This window comes from Crotalus tigris, unplaced genomic scaffold, assembly GCF_016545835.1.
Source record: "Crotalus tigris isolate CLP2741 ecotype Arizona unplaced genomic scaffold, ASM1654583v1 scf7180000017568.12009008, whole genome shotgun sequence".
NCBI lineage: Eukaryota > Metazoa > Chordata > Lepidosauria > Squamata > Viperidae > Crotalus > Crotalus tigris.
This window is the reverse complement of record NW_024096478.1, coordinates 9,843,620-9,864,410: the sequence shown is the minus strand read 5'-3', so window position 1 is coordinate 9,864,410 and position 20,791 is coordinate 9,843,620. Positions and strand designations below refer to the sequence as shown.

The 20,791-nt window shown below is 40.5% G+C and overlaps 1 protein-coding gene across 1 annotated transcript in view; it reads right to left on the bottom strand.

Annotated features, from left to right (window-relative positions):
• Positions 1 to 379: 379 nt before the first annotated feature.
• Positions 380 to 20,791, bottom strand: part of SLIT3 (slit guidance ligand 3) — a 567,201-nt gene continuing 546,789 nt past the window's right edge. The window contains exons 33-36 of the mRNA XM_039353305.1: positions 17,474 to 17,628; positions 16,740 to 17,025; positions 16,433 to 16,641; positions 380 to 3,591 (exon numbers count right to left, since the gene is read on the bottom strand). Of these exons, the coding sequence (XP_039209239.1) occupies positions 3,353 to 3,591; positions 16,433 to 16,641; positions 16,740 to 17,025; positions 17,474 to 17,628 (889 nt within the window). The 3' untranslated portion in view covers positions 380 to 3,352. The remainder of the gene's footprint in view (positions 3,592 to 16,432; positions 16,642 to 16,739; positions 17,026 to 17,473; positions 17,629 to 20,791) is intronic.

Sequence of the window (20,791 nt, the reverse complement as noted above, 5' to 3'; positions counted from 1 at the left end):
TAAAGCCCAATTGTACTGGAATGGTATATAAATTTTTATAAATAAATAGACTGTACAAATATATAAAAAGGGACCAATCAATTTTTTAAAAGACATGAATTAAAGACTTCTTTTTCTCCAGTGTTATTACAGCTCAGATTGTTTCCACTTGTGGTTCACCCATATGAGAACAGAAATTATATAATATGAAAGCTCATATCAATTGATAAAGTGATCAGCTTTTGGGAGCAATTGCACCTCCTGTATTGCACACGTTCTCCTGTGTGCCCTTAGACCAAGAGATTCAGGTTCAAAAATGTCTGGAAAGCAGCTGGAAATGTGCCCAACTGACAAAATAAAATAAAAATAAAATAGCAACACAAGACAAAGCACAATTATCTGTAACCCAACAATTTACTTAAATTTATTACATCACAATAGGACAATCCAGTAAAATACACAAAATTCATACTAATCCACGTTGCCAATGTACAATTTTTATAGGGCTTCTTTCTTTATATTACTTTTAAAAAGTAGGGTACTGCATTCCCCATACAATAGCTGAAACGTACTGCCATTTTGACAGTATAGAGAAGTCTAATTAACACTTTTTAAACTAACTTCATAGATCTTTTGGCACTTAAAAAACACAGACAAAGAAATCAGATTCCATATAATCAATTGAAACACAACACAGCATAAACTATCTAATGGCAGTAAGCAAATAAAGTGTCTATTATTTCTTCTAAATCTTCTAATCCAAATATATATTGAGGGAAGGCAGCCAATATTACTCCACTGTGATTAATTCTTGTTCAATTTGGAAGTTCTGTATACATTTTTGGAATTATTTCACGAAATGTTGATGGATTTTTACTGTTGTTATTATTATTTTTGGTCTTGTCAAATATATAACTTTTCTAACAGAAGATAATGTATTGTACAGATTGCACCTTTTTAAACTATCTTAATATTGTATTTTTCATTTCCTTTTTAGGAGTATACATTCTTTAGTAGCCTTTCAACTAAGATCTGCCTATTCCGGCCGAATTATACTCTGCAACAGGGGCAATAGCTTTTAGGGTAAGAGATACCATACATCAGAATAAATCATTAAGGAAAGGATGCCTTGTGCCAAAATCTTATTCAAAGAAAAGAATGTTGCTGCATTTCTTTTTGCAAACTTTTGGTCTCGGCAAACTATGGTGCATTTCTGTGTTATAAATTCCAGCTGCTTCTAGATCACGTATTGTGCTCAAAATAACAAAACCCCACTCTCCATTGCAAACCTTACTCTCCTGCCAGCCCCTGAACTCTATTAGTTCAATCTATTTTTGGCAAAGTAACCAATGATTGTTTTATTTTACACTGATTACAGGCTCCATCGTATTACTGTTTATTCTGAAAGGCAACCATTGTATCAGTTATTTCCCTTCTGCCTAAAATTATCCTGAGAATCCATAAGGAAATCTGAACAGACTATTGTGGCTTTCAAAAGACTGCAGTAGAATAAGGATTCTTAGAATCTTAAGACTTCTGAAATGTGAATGCTTGAAGCATGATAAGAAAACAAACATTTGTCCTTAGTAGAAGGGCCACCAGGATTTTTCTGTTTCAAAGTTAAATGTACACAATCATTGTTCTAGATGAGTATGGCTACAGTCTACTTAAATTTAAGATTTCTGCTAGGATTTCAAGATCTCAGTGGAATGTGAGGGGCTGTCTCTCCTTGTTCTTCCTTTCTCCAGCCCTTCTGAAAATTGTCTTATCCTCCTCCATGGCTCCTTGGAAAGATAGGCTCTCCTATCACTATTACAATACCAAGAAAGAGAAAAAAAAAGCTCCTAGAAAAGAAGCTAAATGCAGTTCTGCAAAAGGTGAAAGGCATTTACGGTGCTGGAATACAACTTTCTTAGATGTTTCCTTCGATTAACATTCTCCTTTTCCAAAGCTCTTTTGTAAAGACTTGATGGTAAATGTTGAGAACTAAAAGAAACAGATTTGGTTGTATCATGGTTCTCTCATGTGGTTAGTGCAACAGGCACTATATTGGTATTAATAATTCCCCATGTCACAACTAGCAGTCCAGCAGCAGGTGGAGACAGGTTTGATGGAAAGACTTCTACATGCTGGCAGTCAGAAGTTGTTTCAGACAATTGCCAATATGTGGCTCAGTTTACATCTGGAGGGGAAAAAATTCCTTTACAATTTTCAAAATTGCAGCCACCTCAATATATGCAGGAGTCAGTTGTAAAGATCTGATATTCAGGTAAAAATACCTGAATACCACACTCTTGAATTAAGTAAAATATATCTGTGTAAATACTTTTTGAATGGATTGTCACGATCGGGTAAGGCAGTGTTTCAGTACATTCTTTGCCATTCTGCTTTGCAACTAAAAGCCGAAAAACTAAATCCTCTGAAATGGCAAATGAAAAGCTCATCACCACAAGAAATTACCTTCTCATCCTTTCTTTGCTTGAGGATGCACGCATAATGCTTTGTGTGTTCAGGTAAAGAGGGTCTAGTTCACAGGCTGAAGGAAAGGAAGTATGTGCCAAGTAACTGGATAATTCCCTCTGTTATTCATTATGAGTTCTATAAAATGTTCTTTCAGTTTGTTAGTCTAAACAAATTTATAAAGAATATGTTTCCCAACTTTACCATGTATGAGTGATTGTGCTAGATCCCCAATATAGGATAAATGGAATTGTGTGACAATCAATCATATACAGAAGACAAAATACATTACTATTACCATTGCATTAATGTGTGCATAAAAACATCTGTGCATAAGGCCCAAGCTACAATAGTGTTATCACAGTGTGTATTTTGTGTTGTGTGTGTGTGTGTGTATGTGTGCATGTGCTTGGCAATGGTATCAAGCAAATCACAACAGTGACAAATATAGCTTTCATTATCATGAGAGAGGGCTACTAACTAAGCATTCCTGGGCACAAATGATCACAGAATGTATCGCTCCTACTATGTATATATCCAGACCATTTCAACACCTGTTTCTTTAAATCTGTGGCAAACAGTTTGAATTCCTTTCACATCTGGCCACTGTGCAAAGCTTATCAACTATACTCTTTTTTTTTTAATCCCTGTGTTTAGGTTTGGAATATTTTTTCCATTTTTTTTACCAACTGTAAAAAAAATCCATAGTAAAAATAACTCATATATGATACATATACCCAGAATGGTCAGATTTTATATAATAAAAGATGAAAATAGTCACTTTTCATAATAAAAATAACTTTTTTTTGCTTATTTTACAATATACTTAATATTCTCTTCTTCACTTAAAAGTAAATAGGTCCTGTGTTTGAAAGCAGATTTGATACAAAGAGCAAAGAGGCTGATCGTGAGCTTATAAACACTTTGCACAGCCACACTCCACATGTCTCTCTAGCTCTTCTGTAAAGGAGGAACCATCCACACACTGGAAGCCGTATTTCCGCCTTTTGCTGCGAAGAACAGCACAACACTGATTGTTCCCACAAGTGCCATGACATTCCACACGAGGTACCTTCACCATGGAGACACAGGAGACGGGACCTTGTTGCTTCCGAATGAATTCACGAATAATCTCTCCTTGACAGACATTTTCTGTGAAAACAAAAACATGGCTCAAGATCATCTTTTAAGATAATCTTTTATCGTCTTTTTGATAAAAAAAGTGAAGATCAAGATTAAGAACATGGATTCATGCCACACGACTTAAAATATTTGCAGAAAAAACTGATATAAATGATATTTTTCTTGGATATTTTGGTGTTAAATTAGTATTAGAGAGCTACAATGTAATATTGCTGAATAATATATTCTAAGTTTGTAGAATTGCAGCACAATGCCTATTTTTTTGAGATGATCAAGAAGCATTCCTCTCTCTCTCTCTCTCTCTCCCCCTCTCTCCCTACCTACCTACCTATCTATCTCATCATCATCATCCATGTATTAATGTATCTATGTATCTCTATCTGCCTGCCTGCCTGTCCGTCCATCCATCCATCCGTCCATCTGTCCATCGATCCATCCATCCATCGATCCATCCATCCATCCATCCAGGGCTTTTTTTCTCATAGAACGCCCAGAACGGAGTTCCGGTACCTTTTTTTTTTTTTTTTTTTTTTTACAAAAAAAGCACTGCATCCTTTCAATTTCAAAGCCATCTGACTCCTTAATGACTCTGGGTGGCTTAGAAATGAAAAACAAAAGCAGTAGATATAAAAAGATCACAGTCAACCAAAAGAATGATACAGCCAACTATAAAATTGAACTTGAATAATGAAGACTTCAAAACTATACTGCCGCAAGGCCTGGGATAACAACCAAATTTCTAGTGATCTTTGGAAAGTTATTAGAGTGGGAGATATGAAGCAATAGAGTACAGATGCTGAAAGAGATAAGATGACACCGTTTAGTTAGTAAATATTCTAATAAAACTGTGGCATACCAATATCAAAGAAAGTAGACTTAACTATGCAAACTATTATATAGTATTCTTAATTTAATAATAATATATATAAATAATCCAACACAGACTACATGGAATGCCTTTGTCTGAAATGGTATAGGATTTCCTGCCTGACCAGGGGGGGGGGGGTTTAAACTAGAAGATCTCCAAGATCCCTTCTAACTTTGTTAATCTATTGTTCTGGAGACAGAAATACCAGATGTTCAAACTGACTTTGGGCAGAGGAACCCAAAACATTATTGCCAATATGTATGGGATAATCAAACAACAGCAAAAAGAGATGTTCTTTATTGATTATAGAAATGTCTTCGATGGTGTTGATCATGTTAAGGTCAGTAGCATCCTTAGAAACATGGTGATCTCAGAACATTTTATTGTCCTCATGAAAAACCTATCCATAGATCAGGAAACTATAGAACAGTGGTTCTCAATCTTTTTAATGCCACGACCCCCAACCGGTCGTAAATCGAGGACTACTCAACCGGTCGTAAGTCGAGGACTACTCAACTGGTGCAGCACCGTTTGCAGAATGGGACTTTTGGTGGGCTCAGCAGGGCAGAGACAGCCTGGACAATTCCTATTGGCTTTTGAAAGCCAATAGAATTAGACTCTATTCAAAAGAGTCTATTCTATTGGCTTTCAAAAGCCAATAGAATAAAAGGGAGTAGCACAGCTAAGGAAAAGGGGAAAAAAATAGCGGACTGCATTGTTTGGCGACCCCCAAATGGGTCCCGACCCACAGGTTGAGAACCACTGCCATAGAACCATAGAACCAAATAGAACATGAAGAAACAGATTGGGCTTAGGTTAGCAAAAGAATATATATTGGTATGTGCAAATAAGTTTGAAAGACAGTTGGAATAGCTGCAGGAGACAAAGATCAGACAAGTGGTAATTGAGCCATAAGAAGAATGTGTGCGTGATAAACATCTCAGAACAGATACTCCCTAATTTCTTGGACTGTAAAGACAGGTGGGGAGAGATCTATTTTTACACCTGCAATATTCTATAATATAATCTTACAATAGAGTTAGAAGTAATATTTCTGTGTGCTTCTTGTCTGAATTATCTCACAAGTTTGACAGTGTGAGACAAGGCTGTATGTGCTTCCTTTATTTATTCAATCTATGAACAAAATATTAAGGGAAGCTGGATTGGAAGAAAATGAGTGTGGTTTAAAACCTGGGAGAAACATCAATAACCTGTGCTATGCTGATGACACTTCTGTGATAGCTGAATGATTTGCACACTCTAGTACTGAAAATCAAGGAGCACAGTGAAGAAGACCAAACTAATGGCATGTTGCTTTAGAATTAACGGGGTTGATACTGAAACTGTGGATAGCTTGTGCCTTGTAGGATAAGCAATCAAGGAACCACAATCAAGGTATATGGTGCAGGTAAAATAGGCACTAAGGCCTTGGAAAAGATATTTATATACTGGCACATGTCTATATCTACAAAAAAAATCAGAATTAGAATTACGAAGTAATGGTTCTTCCTTTGACACTATGCCAAAATGAAAGTTGGACTATGAAGAAGCAGGAAAGGAAGAATGTTGATGCTTTTGAACGCCCGGTGTTGGAGAAAACTCCTGAGAATACAATGGATACTTAAAAACAAACAACCAGATAAATAGATTATCAAACAAATCAACCCAACATTCTCGCCCAAGGCATAAATTACCATGCTCGTTATCATACTTCAGACACATGAAGTGAAGACCCAGCTCTTTGAAGAAATCTATAATATTGGGGAAAGTGAAAGGAAAGAGAAGAGGATAACCAGCAGCAATGTGGATGAAATCAATTACGATGGGGACAAATACACCATTGGAAGACTTGAAGGGGCATATTAGGGAGAAATCTTGGAAAAAAATTTGTCTCTGTAATCATTCAGAGTGAAATAAACTTGATGGCACACCAAATCTACCAAGTGGCTATTGGTAATGGCATTTGCTCATGGAACTATTGTTTTTTGTTTTTTTTACTCTGGATAATTTGTTTTGGTGTCTTTGTACTACAAAGTTGCTTTTCCTTGATATGCATAATGGAGTATGATGACATGTTATCATCTGCTGTTACTGTGTATTGTCTGGTTCCTCTGTGAAAAGTTTTTGTTATGCCCATGCCGATAACATATATTCCGGTGTATAAGATGACTTTTGAGAGCATCGAAACAGCCTCCGAACTCGGGGGTCGTCTTATATGCCGAGTCGTCTTATATGCCGGAAATAAGGTAGTTTCTGGCGTATAAGACGACTTTCTAGGCATGCGACTCGGCATCGATCATCTTATACGCTGGAAATAACATAGTTTCCGGCATATAAGATGACTTTCTAGGCATGCGGCTCTGCGTCAATCGTCTTGCAACTCGACATCGATCGTCTTGCGACCCGGCGTCGAACTAGGGGGTCGTCTTATATGCTGGGTCACCCTATACGCCAGAATATATGGTACATATCTATATTTTGGATAAATGTGATTGGTATGGGTTATAGCCTACTTTGATAAGTATATTCCAAATGTATTGTGCTCATATTTCACTGTGCTAGTAGCAACTACCATAATATAATCAGAGAGTTTACTTTTACTATTATATTTCATGAGAACAACTATTTAAATAATACCAGGATTTTAACTTATTAGAATATCTAGATAAAAATAATCAAGTCTCTGCAGGATTGATATTTTTAGATGCTGAGAAAGCTTTTGACCAATTGAATTGGCAATTTATATTAAGACTAATCGATAAAATGAACTTTGGAGAAAAAATTTCACAAGCTCTTGGTGCTATTTATCAAAAACAAACGGCACAACTTATAGTTAATGGGGGCTTGTCAGAGGTTTTTATAATAGAAAAGGGGACTAGACAGGGATGTCCATTGTCACCTTTGCTGTTTGTTTTAACTTTGGAAATATTGTTGATTAAAAGGGGCGTTGACTTACCTGAACGCCTTTTCTCAGCAGGATGATGTAGAGTCCAATGGATGGGTTCTATGACAGCCTTCCTGCCCGGCAGACTGGGTAAAAACTTTGGCCACACCCCTTCCTTTGGGCGTGACCCCAGTTTTGACTTAGGCGAGAAACTTTGTTGGAATTGATATTGCAGCTCTTTATTACCTACCTGCCTAGACCTAACCCTTGGGTGGGCTTGGACTCTACATCATCCTGCTGAGAAAAGGTGTTCAGGTAAGTCAATGCCCCTTCTCCAGCAGGATGGCTGTAGAGTCCAATGGATGGGACATACCAAAGCCCTCATGTCCCCCTGGGAGGGAATGTCTAGGCTACCGGATTCTGAGCAGATACGACTTGCTGTAGCACTCTTCTACCAAAGGCAGCATCTGATGCGGCCAGGGAGTCTAAACGGTAATGCCGGATGAAGACAGACGGTGAAGACCACGTCGCTGCCTTACAAATTTCTTCTACCGACGCTTGTGTTAGCCACGCCGTCGAAGTGGCTGCGCTCCGTGTTGAGTGGGCAGTCACATGTGCGGGTGCTGGTAGTTCCTGCGAAACGTAGGCCTGGGCTATGCAGGCTCTGATCCACCTACCTATGGTGGAAGAAGACACCTTCTTTCCCATAGATGATGGTTGAAAGGAAACAAATAATGCTTCTGTCTTGCGGAATGTCAACGTGCGTTTCACGTAGAAACACAGCGCTCTATGCACATCCAGCTTGTGCCATCTATGCTCTAGCCTGTGTTTGGGTTTTGGGCAGAAATCGGGAAGAATCAATTCCTGAGATCTGTGAAAGATGCTGTTTACCTTCGGAATGAAGGCCGGGTCTGGCCTAAGGACGACCCTGTCCTTGAAGAAGGTACACAGATCCTTCCTTACTGATAGTGCCGCTAGTTCTGAAATTCTCCTTGCTGAAGTGATTGCCACGAGGAAGGCCACCTTCAGCGATAGGTGGTGAAGAGAACATGAATCAAGGGGCTCAAATGGTGCTGATGTCAAGGCTAGAAGGACTTTAGGCAGGTTCCAAGACGGGTACCACGGGGGGCTTCGTGTTGGACGCCCCCTTTAAAAAGGCGCTAATCGCTGGATGTTGCGCTAGGGATGTCAAGTTGCCGCAAGAGAAAACAGTTGAGAGGGCCGAGATCTGTCTGCGAATAGTATTGACTGACAGGCCCTTGTTAAGACCTTCCAGGAGGTAATCTAGAACATTGGGGATGGATACTGCAGCTGGATCTAGGCGCGCAGAAGCGCACCACCTACAAAAGCCTTTCCATGTAGCATCGTAAATCCTGTTCGTGGACGCTCGTCGTGAAGCTTGTATGATCGATATCACCCCTGCCGAGTAAGCTTGCTTGGCTAAACTTTGCCGCTCAAATGCCAAGCGGCTAGTTGTAGCCACTGGGGGTCTGGGTGCACCAACTTGCCCTGGCTGAGAATTACTCTGTCCGGGGGAATCCTCCACGGGGGTGATATCGAAAGGTCCACGAGGTCGGCAAACCACGGGCGCCGTGGCCAATGCGGGGCAATGCAAACTATCTCTGCGCCTTCCCGGATCAGCTTGCGTATGGTCGCCGGTATTAAGGGCAACGGTGGGAAGGCGTACAGGAGATGCGCCGGCCACCGACACCTGAGAGCATCCGTTCCCTCCGACCCCGGAGACGGGAATCTGGAGAAGAACCTGGGGAGTTGTGTGTTCTTGTGGTTGGCAAACAGGTCCAGGTGCGGTTGCCCGAATCTCCGGGAGATCTCCTCGAACAGAGCCGGATCCAGGCGCCATTCTGCCTGATCCACCTTGGCTCTGCTCAGGGAGTCTGCCTGGCTGTTTGCCTCCCCCGAGATGTGTTCTGCTTTGATAGAACTCACGTTGGTTTCTGCCCACCGAGCCAGAGCTAACGCCTCCTTCATTAGTTCCGCTGATCGCGTTCCCCCTTCCTTGTTTACATGGGCCTTGGCTGCTACATTGTCCGTTAACACAAGGACGTGCCTCCCTGTTACTAGATGTGAGAAATGGTGTAGGGCCAGGTGGATGGCCCGGAGCTCTAGCCAATTGATGCTGTGTGAGAGGTCCTTCTGTTCCCACTGGCCCTGTGTTATCTGGGTTCCCAAGTGGGCTCCCCATCCGAACAGGCTCGCATCTGTCGTGAGCGTGACCCTGTTCGGCTCTTTGAATATGCTCCCCTTGAGTATCTTGGGAGATATCCACCATTTCAGAGATCTCATCACCTGTGCTGGTACCAAGACCTTCCTGTTGGAGGTGCTGAGATTCCTCCTCTGGTAGGGTAGGAGGAACCACTGCAACTCCCTCGAGTGGAGTCTTGCCCATGGTATAATGCCCATGCAAGATATCATCTTTCCCAGGAGTTTCGAGAGCTGTATCAAGGGCACTCTCCTGATTCTCTGAATTTGTTGAATTAGCTTGGATATGCTGATTTGTCGATCCTGGGAAAGGTATACCCTGCACTGTGACGAGTCTATTACTGCGCCTAGGTGTTGCAGTCTCCTTGAGGGAGTGAGATGACTTTTGGCCAAATTGACCGAGAATCCATGCCCTTGCAGGGTTCGGATTGTGGTCTTGAGATCTACCCTTGCTTGTTCCTGAGATCTGGACTGGATCAAGATGTCGTCCAGATAGAACTGTACGCGAACCGGCATCAGTCTGAGATGGGCCGCTATTACAGCTAGAATCTTGGTAAATACCCTTGGTGCTGAAGATAGTCCGAAGGGTAGGGCCCTGTATTGGTAATGTTGGCCCGCGTAGGTGAATCTGAGGAATTTCCGGTAGCTGGGATGAATGGGGATGTATAGGTACACCTCTGTTAGGTCTATTGAGGATAGTAGATCCTCTTTCCTGACGCTGGCTAGGATGGATTTCAAGGAGTGCATCTTGAACCTCCTGTATTTTATGTAATAATTCAGGCCCTTCAGGTCCAATATTGCTCTCCATCCTCCTGACGGCTTCGGGATAACGAAGAGGATGGAATAAAATCCTCTTCCTTCCTCTCCCCTTGGTGCCCTCTCTATGGCTTGAATTGACAGGAGGTGAGCTATGGCCAAAGTTGCCTTGTGTACCTTTCTGGAGATGGGACATCTGATGAACCGGCTTGATGGGGGAGAACAGAAGTCTAAGGTCAGGCCATGCCTGATCGTTTCCAAGACCCAGGAGTCGGTAGTGGTCTGGTCCCAGACCTCGATGAAATTTCCTAACCGACCCCCAATGGGAGTGTCCTGTTTGGCGTCACTTGGTGCGCTTAAAGGATCTGCCTCCCGATCCCCTATATGGGCGTCTGGACTGGAACTGGCCTCTGGCTCCTGTGCTTTGGCGATCCTGGGGTCGATCCTGACTCGGGTAGAAGGATCGCGAGCCTCTGGGCCAGTCCCAGGATTGCCCTGACCAAAAGGGCTGCCTCCAGTCCCAGGAGCTTCCTGGGCGGGAGCCCTATCTCCGGAAGTCTTGACTGCTTCTCCTATCGAACTTCTTTGATGGGTGTACTAATATTTTCCTCTTGTCTCTGCCTTCACTGACATGTGGGTCCAGTATGGACCCAAATAGGAATGCCCCGCTGTATTTGGACGTCGAGAGACGCCACTTGGACCTCAGGTCTGTCTTCCAATTTTTGAGCCACAGTAGTCTACGCGAGGCTACTGTGGCCGCAATGGATCTTGCCGCGTACTTCGTTGCGTACAGCGAAGCGTCAGCCGTGAACTGAGAGGCCGCAAGGAGCTTGGCCAATGTCTGGTGTACTCTGACCTGATCTGGAGGCACCGTGCTTTGCAGCTCCCTCAGCCACATAATGCTGGCCCTTGCGAAGAATGATGATGAGGTGGCTGCTTTGGCCGCCAAGGCTGCAGCCATGTGAGAGCGACGGAGGGAGTGTTCAAATTTCTTTTCTTCCGGTTTCAAGGCTTCCGCCATGTCTCCTGGAATCGCGGAGGTAGAAAATAATGAGATCAAGGGGTTATCTACCATAGGAACCTCTAACATGTTCGAGAATGAGGGAGAAAGGTTGAACAGCTTTCTTTCCACGCTATTGGGCGCCGGTGGGCTTGCCAGTGAGGACCATTGTTCCTCTACCGTGGTCATGAAGACCTCCGGACATGGAATGTACTTATCCTGTGAGACCTTCTTGGCAAATAGAGGATTGGCCTCCTTGCTTGTAGAGGGCATCTCCTCCTGTACTGAAGTTAGGCTGACTGTGGAGACTGCCTTTATCAGGAGTGATTTTAGGAACGCAGGGTTAAAAAGGCCAGAGCTCGTCGCCTGCTCAGGTGCGGTCTCCTCATCCTCCGAAAGGGGCATGTCTGACATATCAAGGTCTAATGAGTCACCCTCTCCTATTTGAGAGGAGGTCTCAGAAATGTTGGTAGGGGGCGGCCTGGGTCATCCCTTATGGGGTGTGTGAAAGGCTACTTGTCCCCTAGAAGCCATGAACTGGGAAAAGGCATCCTGCATGAATGCCTGGAATCGTGCCGACCATATGTTCTCCTGCGCTTTGTCGCTGGAATGACACGTTGGAGTGTGGTCGGGTGAAGAAGTTGGTGAGGAGGGGGTGGAGGAATCTAACTGTTCAGTTTCCCCAGGAGGAGACCAAGTTTTGAGAACTTCCTGGGCAGTAGGTTCTGTGGGTGTCACCACTGGGACAGGGGAAACCATGCTTGTCCCAGTGGAATTGGTTCTCTGTGCCCTGCTAATTTGTCTTTCTAAAGCCAAATGTCTCCTCAAAGCCTCTCGCTCAGCCATTTTAGATTGTCCCTTCTGAGTAAGATGCTTTGTTTTAGCCTTCTTCTTCCCCCCCACCTCTGGTTCAGAGGATCTGCGTTTTTGCTGCTGTTGTGGGGGGGACAATTGAGGGACCTCTGTGACTGAATACGAGACATTGTCTGCCATTGTGCCAGACACCCCGAGTAGGTAATGCCTGGAGTGGGGGAATAAGATACGCAGATCAGATGCAGATGCTTGGGGCTGAGCCCTCCTCTGCCTATACCAACAATGGCCGGACAGACAGGATTCTTTGGACAGGAGATCCTGCAAGGCAGTGACTAAAGGTCACTATATGAACAGTTAGAGAAAATTATTCCTCCTCACCTCCTCACCTAATTCCAGGACTCTTCAGCCCTGGTCCAACACAATGCAACTGGTGACTTTAACTCCCCCAATCTGTGACTGTAAAAACAGATCACGTTCGAATTGATTGCAGTTTGCCTATTTTCCCCCTCTTCCCTCTTTGTAATGCAAGTAGGCTCCTCCGGATGGCGAAAAGCCCCACCCACAATGGAACGGCGGGTTAATCCGCTCGTTCAAAATGGCGAATTGGAGGAGGCCACTCCCCCCAACCACAGCCTATGGAGACCACGAGGCTCACAATGGCGGTTCTAGCTGCCGGCTCTGAAATTTTCCTTGTCCTCCCTGCGCGCCGGCAAAGGAGAAGGGGGGGGGGCAAGCCAGGCGGCGAAAGCCGGCTAAAGCGGCCCTTTCGGGCTTTAAGTGCAAGGGGGGGGAACCCTCCCCTGAGGTGATCCCCGCGCCGATCGGCTGATAAACGTGCTGGGGGTCGGTAAACGACCCGGTGAGCCCCCCGAACCCTTTGGCTGGTCTCCCTAGGGGATACTCTCACCGCTCCGACGATCCTCGTTGGGTGGAGATCCGGTCTGAGCCAGCTGCTAAAGGTCTTGTTATTGCTAATTTCGTCTGGAAATTTAGTCTGGGAAGAGGGAGATTTTGTCTTAAGCTATGGATTTTTGAAGAGCTGAATCTCGCACTGCTATCGGGCTTCGAGACTGAGTCAAAACTGGGGTCACGCCCAAAGGAAGGGGTGTGGCCAAAGTTTTTACCCAGTCTGCCGGGCAGGAAGGCTGTCATAGAACCCATCCATTGGACTCTACAGCCATCCTGCTGGAGAATTCGAGAATCACAGCAAATAAAAGGAATAGAAGTTAACAAAAAAGAATACAAACTAAGAGCTTTTGCAGATGACTTGGTGGTTACCCTGTCCCAACCTACTCACTCCGTAATAGAGTTATTACAATTGATATATCAATATGGATGGGTTTCGGGTTTTAAAATTAATAACAATAAGACTAAAATATTACCCAAAAATATGACTAATATGGATAAGCAGATTTTGGTTAATCTGACAGATTTTGAGGTTGTTGATAAGGTAAAATATCTGGGGGTTACTTTATCTGTCTCTAATGTAAAATTGTATAAAAATAATTATGAAAGGTTGTGGGTCAGGATACAAAGAGACTTGAAAAATTGGGAGAAGTTGCAATTATCTCTTTTGGGAAGAATTGCGGCGATTAAAATGAATGTCCTGCCTAAATTCCTTTTCTTATTTCAAATGATACCTATCTTAAAGAATGAGGTCAATTTAAATGAATGGCGGAAAGGTATCAATAAATTTATCTGGGCGGGGAAAAAAACAAGAGTAAAGCTTAAAATTATACAAGATATTCGTGAGAGAGGTGGACTCAAGGTACCGAATTTGAAATTGTATTATGATGCTGTGGCCTTAACATTAATTAGTGATTGGGTTAATTTAACAAATGTAGAAATACTCCTCTTGGAGGGTTGGGATTTACTTTTTGGATGGCATGCCTATTTAATTTTTAATAAAAAAGTTGACCGGGTTTTTAAATCCCATATTATAAGGATTTCTCTACTTCGGGTTTGGAGGAAATATTACAGAAGTGATTCTAAAATACCATTATGGGCTATACCTTGGCATGCGATAGAGGGGATAAGGAGAGGAGTTAAGATGGATAGTGTTTCTTATGCACAATTGCTTAGATGGGATGGTAAAATTTGGCAGTTAAAATCTTTGGAAGATTTAGCACAAGAAAATTTTATATATTCATGGTTTTAGTATAGACAAATAGCGGACAGATGGAAGATAGATCGTAATGTGGGCTTGCTTAGAGAAGATGAAAATTTTGTTAAACAAGTAAAAGATCAAAGACGAACTCATATTAAGAGAATTTATGGGTTGCTAGTAGAATTGGACTCAGAACCAGAATTAATTAAAGAATGTATGATTAAATGGGCACAAAATTTTGGTGAACCAGTTCTACTAGATACCTGGGAAATTATCTGGGTGAGAAATGTTAAATTTACACAAGCCCAGAACTTAAGGGAGAATTTTTATAAAATGTTTTATAGATGGCACCTTGATCCACAAAAAATGTCTCGTATGTATCCCGACTTACAGCCCAAATGTTGGAGATGTGGTTGTTTGGATGCTACTTATTACCATATTTGGTGGTCGTGTAAAAATATAAAAGCCTTTTGGATTAAGATATGGTGGAATATTCAAAGAATTTTTAGAAGGAGGGTAAAATTTACCCCACAATTGTTTTTGTTAGGTATTGTTACCGATTGTGATATTAAGGAGGTTATATTGATGTTAAATTTAATTACAGCCGCAAGGTTGTTAGTAGGGCAATACTGGAAGAAGGAATCTTTGCCTACTTTGCAAGAGTGGTTTTTTAAAGTATCCTATCTGGCGGAAATGGCAAAGATTTCGGCTTTTTTAAAGGATCAATCGCAAGAGAAGTTTTTTGTGGTATGGGAAAAATGGATAGATTTTATACAACATAAGTTGGATATAAAAATATTACTTAGTTTATCAATAATTTATATACAAATTTTAATATTTTATAGATTGTATCATTTCTTTTTCTTTTTATATGTTTTATTATTATTTTACTTTCTTATATTTCTTTTCTTCTTTCTTTCTCTTTATTCTTCCTTTTTTAAAGTATTTTCTTTTTTTTTCTTTAATATTTATGTCTTTTTATATATATATATATTATTGTTAATTATTCTATTAGTAGTTTAAGTAACGTATTTAGACTTATCTATGGTTTATATATTTTTTTTAAGAATTCAAAAAAATTTAATTAAGCCTATATTCAGCTCTGAGAAAGTTGAGGGAGGGAGTGGGAGGGTTGGGGTGGGTTGGGGAGAATTGTTTTTTCTTATTTTGTAAAATTTTAAAAATTTTCAATAAAAAAAATAATAATACCAGGATTTAGAGGAAATTAGTTAGATACAAGCTGAATTATCTGTGTGTATTGACAACAGTCTGGTTGCTTAGAACAAAAGGACTAAGATTGTTTACTGATCTCTAAATATAAAGTTGCTGCTTATTGGAATGTGATGTATGTGTCCAGCTTTATTTCTCAGGCAAAAATAATATCTTTTAGTATAAACTGTATCAAGCTATAACACTGAGAAATTTCTGACTTAAATTTGTTAATAAACTGTGAGAAAGTAATTAGCTATAGGTCTATACTCTTGTTAAAAGTACATCCCATTAACATTAACATGCACCATCTTTATGTTAATAAAAGTTAACTAAAACACTAATTGAAATATTAACACAATTTAATATGAAAATTATTTTTAATAGGGCATTGCACAACATTCTCTTTCAAAAATTCACCTTGGCAGAGATTATAGCTTAATGACATGACATTTTATTAGGACATTTATTTTCTGTACAAAAACATTCTCATTCAGTTTGTAGAATTTCCAGGACTAAGAAAATTTGTTTCTAAAGCAACTGAAAAAGCGCTGCTAGTCAGAGAAGACAGTACCTAGCTATACAGTCTAACTGGTATAAGGAGGCTGTGATTTCTGGATTTTTATCTTAGCTAATAAGATTTACTATACAAATTGCTAACGTAATAAGGATGTAAGACAGAACTGGCGGTAGATCTCAACTACTGAAGAACCCAGCTGACAGGAATTAAAAAGAGGAAAGTCTTCATGTCATCTGTTGTAACTTCTGATATGGGTAATAAAGATTTATTTTTTGTGCCATATGCACCCCAATTCTGTCAGGTAAAAGGAAGGCAGGTCACACGTCTGTTTTTTTAGAGCATATGTAAATGCATGGTACACAAATGGAAATTTTCCTTGAAATGGAAAGACATCAGCAGAGCTTCTGCGCTGCTTTGTAAATGGATAAAAGGGACAGAGCAGATCATGTATCACACATTACAAATACACCAACCTCTATCGCAATGCTCTCCGCTGTAGCTTGGATCACATTCGCAGTAGGGTTCCCCTTGTGCAGAAATCTTACACTGTCCGTGGTTACATTTTAGAAGTCTGCAGGAGTTGGAGGAATCATTCTTTCGATTGCAGTGCGTACCTGTGTAACCTTCTATACACTTGCACGTATAAGCAGAGTTGGTGGCAATGCACTTCCCATGGAGGCATCTTAGAGAAAAAAGACACAAAAATATCTGTTGGATTTCAGATTGATCCCTCTCACATTCCTTTTATCTGTAAGGAAAGTTACACTGAATGAAACTTACTTGTTACCAAGGCAGGGATCGTTAAGTTCTTGGTCACACAGTGAACCTGTCCAGCCTGGATGGCACTCACAGACCACACTCGTCTTTTCAAGAGAGCGGCAAATTCCGTGCTTACAGATGTTACAGGATTTGCAACCAGGAAGGACTCCTACTGACTGATGTGGTAGTTCTTTGAAGTCCTGGAGCTCATTATTAATCCGGACATCATGAATGCATCCGTGAAAGCCACTTGGTGTCCTCTCTGTACCTTGCCGCAATGAAGATAGCCCTGTAGATGTCGGAATTCCTGCAAAGAAAGTTACAAAATGCTTTGTGCGTTATTTGAGCAGCTCTGTGATATTTCACTTGAACGTAAGGACATAGTGAAAAGATTAGATAAACAAATTGCAGCAGTCTATCAATGAACAATATATCTTGAGTTGACATTTGTCTTTTATATGCCATCATTTACTACACTTTAGTTTTGCACATAGCACTTCAAAAATATATGCAGGAAAAAAAAGCAATCATTTGCACAGATTTTAAAATTCATACAAATATATACATTTAAAATAATAACAATAGCAATGTATTATTTTGCTGTGGGATAGCATTGCGTTTCGGGCAAAAAGGTTGGAATCTTCTGCCATTATTTCACATTTCAACTAATTATCTTTCATTGTGCACTGGTGGAGGTCTTAAGATTATTATTTAGCCTGATCCTCAGCTGAAATTCTGCAAAAATCAGAACCCACCTCCAATGTAGAGTGGAGTGTCTTGACCAACCACGGGTTGCTTCTGCAGTTTGCCAAGGCTTTTGGGAGTGCCTTTATCTACGACCAAATTCAAGGTCTGGTTCAACACCACCAGTTCCACACTATGAAACTGTCCGTCATTTACTGTCTCCACACTTTCAGAAAAAAACAAACAAACAAGAGAAGGGTATTAGAAGCTATGGTAAACAGCTTTTGCAATTATCTGATCTCAATATAATTGCCATAAGAAAAACAGAAATGTAAGAGAGTTCAGTTAGAATAAAAAAAATTAGAAAAAGGTAGCAAATAAGAGTAAAACTTCCTTCCCTGTGCCAAACTCAGTCCAATTTTAACACCAAAATATAAATTAACAAACAGTTGACTGCATGCCACTATACCTCTAGTTATAAATGCTCATTGAAAACTTCTTTTTCACATTCTGTTTTAGAGCCATAAGGACTAGAAAACTATTTTTTACCTGACCTAGCCTTACATGATCTTCAATTCATTGCCCTTCTTGTATTTTGTGATACCACTCTCAGAAACCTCAGCCAGACTTGGAACTGGGGATAGAAATTAAGGGCTTTCTTGAGAAACTTGAGTTTCTTTCTTCTTTCTTTTTGTCCCCTCATTTTCGTTAACTTCTGCCTGAAGAAGAGTTCTGGAGAATGTGAAAGTTTGCATCCATTTTATATTAATTTTTATTGGTCCTAAAGAGGTAGCATCTAGCTAATAGTGTATGGATGTAAGAGCTATGGTTAGAATGCAGTATTGCAGGCTAATTCTGTTCACTGCCAGGAATTTAATCCTGACTGGCTCAAGGTTGATTCGGCCTTCCATCCTTCTGAGGTGGTAAAATGAGGGTCCAGATTGTTGGGGACAATATGCTAACTCTCTAAACCGGTTAGAGAGTGCTGTAAAACACCATGAAGCGGTATATAAGTCTATAAGTGCTATTGCGATTGCTATGGATGTTATACATTATATCCCCCTATTACCAATTTAACTACCATTGCCTTAAGGCTTAGTTTAGAATCTTGTTTGTCTCCCAATGCCCCTTTGGAATTGAAATATAATTTTTGAGCAGGAATAAGGATAGGGATTGAGAATATTTTAGTGGGATTGTAGCAATGCATATAAAAATAAATTGAAGAATTTGCTACATTGCACAGAATTTGGCTGCTCTCTGCAATGCGAAGGCTGAAACAGTGGTAGGATTCAGCCAGTTCGCATCAGTTCGGCAGAACCGGTAGCTAATTTTTTGTTGCCCAGGCCCAGGATGGACTTCTGGAAGCAGCATCCAGACAAAGAACTGGTTGTTCACATATTTGAATCCCACCACTGGCTGAAACAATTCACCTTCCTTTAAATAACAACATTCTGCTGTATTGTTTGATAAGCAGAAGGACACTGGCTGTCAAATATCCTGGTTGTACGTACACACACAAAACCATTTCCAGAGCATTTGAGACTTCTGTATGAACCACTGCTTCTCTGATTTTAACACCGCTATTTAAAGCTAAAATGGACATTGGACTTTCTTGAAGAAAACAAAATGAGTGACCTTTGAAGCATGAGTAAAAATCAGCTCTGAAACCAAAACAATCTCCTGGAACTTCTCCCCTTATTTAAAGAAGTTCCAGCTATATGCATTTGTCAGACGATAACACTGGCATTTTGCAGTGCTGTTTTTTTTAAAAAAAAAAAATCAGGCAAAAGCAAATAGACATAAATCATTAGTTCTCTACCTAATATGGCCTTTTTAGATCAATGTTTAAATGTTCTATTTTAGCAGAAGATTTGTATATTTTGACAAAATAAATAAACAAGCAGAACTAAATCACCCATAAAGCTAATCCTTGAGTTATGACTACAGTTGAACTCAGAATTTCTGTTGCTAAGCAAGACAGTTGTTCAGTGAATTTTGCCCCATTTTATGACATTTCTTGCCATAGTTGTTAAATCACTGGAATTGTTAAGCTAGTAACATAGTTGACTTTGCTTGTCAGAAGATCACAAAAGGTGATCACATTTCCCCAGGACACTGTAATAGGGGAGACATGATAGCTGTATTCCAGTATTTGAGGGGCTGCCACAAAGAAGAGGGGGTCACGTTGTTTACCAAAGCACCAGAGGATAGGATGATAAACAATGGTTGGAAACTAATCAAAGAGAGAAGCAATTAAGGAAAAACTTCCTGGCAGAAAGGGCAATTAATGAGTGAAACAGCTTGCCTCCAAAAATCGTGGGCGCTCTATCACTGGAGATTTTTAAGAAGAGGCTAGACAGTCATTTGTCTGAGATGGTATAGGTCCTCCTGCTTGAGCAGGGGGCTGGACTCGAAGACCTTGAAGGTCCATTCTATTCTATTCTATTCTATTCTATTCTATTCTATTCTATTCTATTCTATTCTATTCTATTCTATTCATTCTAAATATAAGTCAGTTACCAAATGCCTGAATTTTTATCACATGACCATGGGAATGCTGCAATGGTCGTTAAATGTGAAAAATGGTCATAAGTCACTTTTTTCAGTGCTGTTGTAACTTCGAACAGTCATTATATGAACTGTTGTAAGTAGAGGACTACCAATATTCTTAAAATCTTTGAGAAAGTCTAGGCCTTTGTTAACATCAAAATGAACAACTATTAGATTTTGTTTTCAGAAAAAAAAATCAATCTTATTTCTTTAACTTTTAGCAATGTAAAGTCTGTTTACCTTCCTTCCCACTTAACTCAATGCCTTCCATCTTTAATTAGTATGTAACATGGAAGACAGAACCAGGCTTTGACTGCTCAGTTTATTGAGTTTATTAAATTCTGAAGATGAAACAAAGAACTTTCTAAAAAGGCCCTAGCTCAACTTCCTGTCTCAGTGATAAAGGGAAGATCAAGATTTATTGCATCAAGTGAGGAAAGGTGCTGACTTTAAGGACAACCCTTTTCAATGATTTCTGTCCAGACAGAAACTGTCCAGAAAGGAGGAACTGTTTTGAAGGGAATTTAAATTTTAAGGGCATTCCAAGAGCATGCTTCAGCTGCGGGTCAATATTTCAGGAAGTTAAACATTGATTCAGATTTGTATCAGAAGGTTAAACACATGTTTATATCTCTGTGATTTCAACACACATAACTGGAACATTGGCTGGCTTGTGCATCAGTGTTTTCAAGGTGTATTGCTTTAAGAGAAGTCAGGTAATCTGCATTTTGTTCAATCAGTAACTGCTGTCTCTTCAAAAAGCAACCCTGGATTCAGGAATAGGATTTCGTTTCAAGGAGATAAATGCTTATGCATTTTGTTCTAGATGGTCTGGTTTG